At 47.0% G+C, this 5000-nt stretch overlaps 1 protein-coding gene across 1 annotated transcript in view; it reads left to right on the forward strand.

The window, feature by feature from the left end:
• The window catches only part of map2 (microtubule-associated protein 2), a gene marked incomplete at both ends in the record, with an annotated part of 47030 nt that overhangs the window by 10629 nt on the left and 31401 nt on the right, over nt 1-5000 (forward strand). Inside the window, 1 exon segment of the mRNA XM_084452096.1 lies at nt 3793-3897. Coding sequence (XP_084308222.1) covers nt 3793-3897 — 105 coding nt within the window.

Here is a 5000-nt window from a genome sequence, read left to right on the forward strand (position 1 = left end):
GGGTCTGGCATAGAGGCTGGGTCTGGCATAGAGGCTGGGTCTGTGGTAGAGGCTGGGTCTGGGGCTGGGTCTGGCGTAGGGGCTGGGTCTGGGGCTGGGTCTGTGGTAGAGGCTGGGTCTGGCGTAGGGGCTGGGTCTGTGGTAGAGGCTGGGTCTGGCATAGGGGTTGGGTCTGGTGTAGAGGCTGCGTCTGGCGTAGGGGCTGGGTCTGTGGTAGAGGCTGGGGCTAGAATTAGGGCTGGGATGGGGCTGGGGCTGAGGCTGGAGCTGGAGCTGGAGCTGGTGTAGGGGCTGGGCTGGGAATAAGGCTGGGATTGGAGGTAGGGCTGGGGTAGTTCAAATTAATAAAACTACAGCTGGGGGCTGGGTCTAGTTGAGAGGATGAGGGGGAGGAGGAGGGGGCTGTGATTGGGCCAGACTGAGCCTATAGAGTCACAGTAGACGATGGACATCTCTCTGGCCCGGCTCTCAGCAGGGTGACGTCATGATCCAGACCCTGGTTCAGACTGAGTCCTCAGACTGGAGCGACCAGGGCATCTGACCATCTGTGTGGTCAGGTCACTGTCATCAGTATCTTCCTCCTTCTCTGTCTCTCTTCCTCCCTTTCTGTCTCTCTCTGTCTCTCTCTCTCTCTCTCTCTCTCTCTCTCTGTCTCTCTTTTTTTTTTATTATATCTTTATTTAACCAGGTTAAAAACTCATTACGATTAAAATCTCTTTTATAAGAGAATCCATGGCCAAGGACAACTAAACAAAGGTTACGATACACAATGACAACAAAAAACAACAATAACAACCTCAACAACAATGACAACAAATGTTAACAAGACTAGCTCAAAGTGCAAAATATAAAGTATGACGATCAGTTATAACAATTACAACTGCCACTAGATTGGGTTTCTATAACCTTTCCAGCACTTTTGAATTCATTCAGAATGATTCTGTCCTGGAGTTTAAGCGTGTTTTGTTAAGTGTTCCATGTTGAGGGGGCAGAGTACATAAAAGCCTTTCTGAAAAAGAAACCCAACCTACCTTTTAGATTCTTACCATGTCTGTCTCTGCTGTTTGGCTAGTGGACTCACTGTGGACACATTCACAGCAGTACCATTCTGTAACATCTTAGAAATGCCTGTCATGAAAACTTGAACCGTGACCTCAGAGTTTCGGTGGCTAGGCAATACTTTAAATGTCACCTCAGGAGGCAAGCTTTGAAACGATGACTCATTTTGCCAGCTTTCTTTGTTGCCGAACAGAATGGTATTAGGGTTAGTGGTGAATATACTGACTGCACTGTGGTATCTACCTGTCTTTGTGTTTATACCCCCATAGACATGTCAGATTGAGTGGGTGAGTGGTTCGTGAGTGTTCTCGGAAATCTTGCATTTACTGTGCGTGTGTGTGTGTGTGTGTGTGTGCGTGTGTGTCTGTGTATGTGTGCAGAATGTGTGGGTGAGTGTTTGGACAATGTTCCTGAAACGGCTCCATGACACAAAAACAAAAGCATTTCTCTGCCAGCCTGCCCATCCCACGTACCCAGGATGTTGCCATGCAAATACATACCGTTAGCAGATAGGATAACTTTATCAGAACCAAACATTTGAATTATGTTCATTCAGTCATACATAATCTAAATACTGCCCCTGTGTATTCCCCATTTCCAAATGGAAACTCAGGAGTTGGCTTCATGAATTGAATCAATGCTCCCACCTGAAATCCATATAAGTTCATTAATATGTATAGAGTGTCCATTTGAGCGGCAGAATGAACCGTGTGTTTGTGTGCAGCCATATCTAACGGTGCCCTGGTCAGAGATCCTGTATGTTCCCTGCTGTCTCTGTGTGGGTCGGTGGCTGAAGATGTCCTATAGAGCTGCTAGGAGTGGGAGTCTGGACGTCCGCTGGTGTTGACCCGACCAGGCCTTGGCCAGTTCTAATCTGGTGTTGACTCAACCAGGCCATTGGCCAGTTCTAATCTGGTGTTGACTCAACTACGCCATTGGTCAGTTCTAATCTGGTGCTGACTTGACCACGCCATTGGTCAGTTCTAATCTGGTGCTGACTTGACCACGCCATTGGCCAGTTCTAATCATCTGGTGCTGACTCGACCACGCCTTGGACAGTTCTAATCATCTGGTGCTGACCCGACCACGCCATTGGCCAGTTCTAATCATCTGGTGCTGACCCGACCACGCCATTGGCCAGTTCTAATAATCTGGTGCTGACTCAACCACTCCATTGGCCAGTTCTAATCATCTGGTGCTGACTCGACCACGCCTTGGACAGTTCTAATCATCTGGTGCTGACTCAACCACGCCATTGGCCAGTTCTAATCATCTGGTGCTGACTCAACCACGCCATTGGTCAGTTCTAATCATCTGGTTCTGACCCGACCACGCCATTGGCCAGTTCTAATCATCTGGTGCTGACCCGACCACGCCATTGGCCAGTTCTAATAATCTGGTGCTGACTCAACCACGCCATTGGCCAGTTCTAATCATCTGGTGCTGACTCGACCACGCCTTGGACAGTTCTAATCATCTGGTGCTGACTCAACCACGCCATTGGTCAGTTCTAATCATCTGGTGCTGACTCAACCACGCCATTGGTCAGTTCTAATCATCTGGTTCTGACCCGACCACGCCATTGGTCAGTTCTAATCATCTGGTTCTGACCCGACCACGCCATTGGCCAGTTCTAATCATCTGGTGCTGACTCAACCACGCCATTGGCCAGTTCTAATCATCTGGTGCTGACCCAGTTCTAATCACCTGGTGCTGACCCAGTTCTAATCACCTGGTGCTGACCCAGTTCTAATCATCTGGTGCTGACCCAGTTCTAATCATCTGGTGCTGACTCGACCACGCCATAGTTACAGTAATAATAATCTGCTCGCTTTGGCTCATGCCTTCCTGAGGCGGTGTTTCCATGGTGACGCCTGCTGTTGTAATGCTGCCAGTGCTACAGGCGTGATTACATGGTTTTGTAAGGTTAGCCGGGGTGACGAGAGTTAGCAAGCCCCATCGATACTGTCGTTGTTGTCATAGGGATGATTCATTGCAACAGTTCAATCCCTCTCCTGTTCCCTACCTGGCCAAACCGATACACTCAGATTGCTGGCTTGCTAGTCTCTCCAGACTCAAATATTACGTTGAATCGCTGTTCTCCGCATACTACATAATAGAGTCTGTGCCACTTTCGCCACCCAAGGTCTTGTTCTGAGGGCGTATCGACAGGTCAAAATTGAAAGAGTGACAGGTTAGAGCAGCAAATGAGAGATGCTTATGCCGGGCTCACACTACAGGATATCACCACACCCCCCAACCCCCCCACATGATCAGTTAGGCTACAACCAGTGTTCATGATCATTTCTGTATGCAGCAAGCATTAGGCCAGTGAATTCCACTCCAATAATGCATAGAAATACACAGGTCTACATTTCAACTGTGGGGTTTCAATATGAAGCAAATGAAACATAGCTCCTACTGTAGACTTTCCCCTATACTTTCTGAGGCTGCTCAGGCACTCCTCACTGGTCTAGAGGTGGTCTCAGAGAGGTTAAAGGTCGTGCACGTTGCAGTTTCTGCTGTTTGCTTAATGTCACGTCAACAATCAATCAATCATCATCAATCTCTGTGATTGAAGTCTCCAGATGGTAAAATGGAATCAGGACGTTGATAATCAATTACTGACTTTACTTTAAGGTACTTTAGATGGTTTGTTATGGTCAAATTGTCAAGAACTGTGTGTGTGTGTGTGTGTGTGTGTGTGTGTGTGTGTGTGTGTGTGTGTCACAGAGCAAGTGTCAGCGCGGATCGTACAGGAAGTGACCGCGGAGGCGGTGGCGGTTCTGAAAGGCGAACAGGAGCCTCAAGTGGACACGGCCAGGAGACTGCCCTCAGGTCAGTTCACCTTTAACCTCAACACGCTTTCACCTTCAACCTTTAACCTCAACACACTCTCACCTTCAACCTTTAACCTCAACACACTCTCACCTTCAACCTTTAACCTCAACATGCTTTCACATTCAACCTTTAACCTCAATACTCTCTCACCTTCAACCTTTAACCTCAACACGCTTTCACCTTCAACCTTTAACCTCAATACTCTCTCACCTTCAACCTTTAACCTCAACACACTCTCACCTTCAACCTTTAACCTTAATACTCTCTCACCTTCAACCTTTAACCTCAACACTCTCTCACCTTCAACCTTTAACCTCAACACAATATCACCTTCAACCTTTAACCTCAACACTCTCTCACCTTCAATCTTTAACCTCAACACACTCTCACCTTCAACCTTTAACCTCAACACTCTCTCACCTTCAACCTTTAACCTCAACACGCTCTCACCTTCAACCTTTAACCTCAACACTCTCTCACCTTCAACCTTTAACCTCAACACACTCTCACCTTCAATCTTTAACCTCAACACACTCTCACCTTCAACCTTTAACCTCAACACACTCTCACCTTCAACCTTTAACCTCACACTCTCTCACCTTCAACCTTTAACCTCAATACTCTCTCACCTTCAACCTTTAACCTCAACACACTTTCACCTTCAACCTTTAACCTCAACACTCTCTCACCTTCAACCTTTAACCTCAACACGCTCTCACCTTCAACCTTTAACCTCAACACTCTTTCACCTTCAACCTTTAACCTCAACACACTCTCACCTTCAACCTTTAACCTCAACACACTCTCACCTTCAACCTTTAACCTCAACACGCTTTCACCTTCAACCTTTAACCTTAACACACTCTCACCTTCAACCTTTAACCTCAACACACTCTCACCTTCAACCTTTAACCTCAACACACTCTCACCTTCAACCTTTAACCTCAACACTCTCTCACCTTCAACCTTTAACCTCAACACACTCTTAACCTCAACAAGCATCACAGCTACTGCAAGTTGAATGTAGCCTCCAGTTGAATGTACCTCTGCTATGTTACTTCTAGAACTTCAGTATGTTTGACTCCACAGTTCATGGGGTT

Source organism: Borostomias antarcticus (genome assembly GCF_949987555.1).
Source record: "Borostomias antarcticus genome assembly, chromosome: 17".
Taxonomy (NCBI): Eukaryota; Metazoa; Chordata; class Actinopteri; order Stomiiformes; family Stomiidae; genus Borostomias; species Borostomias antarcticus.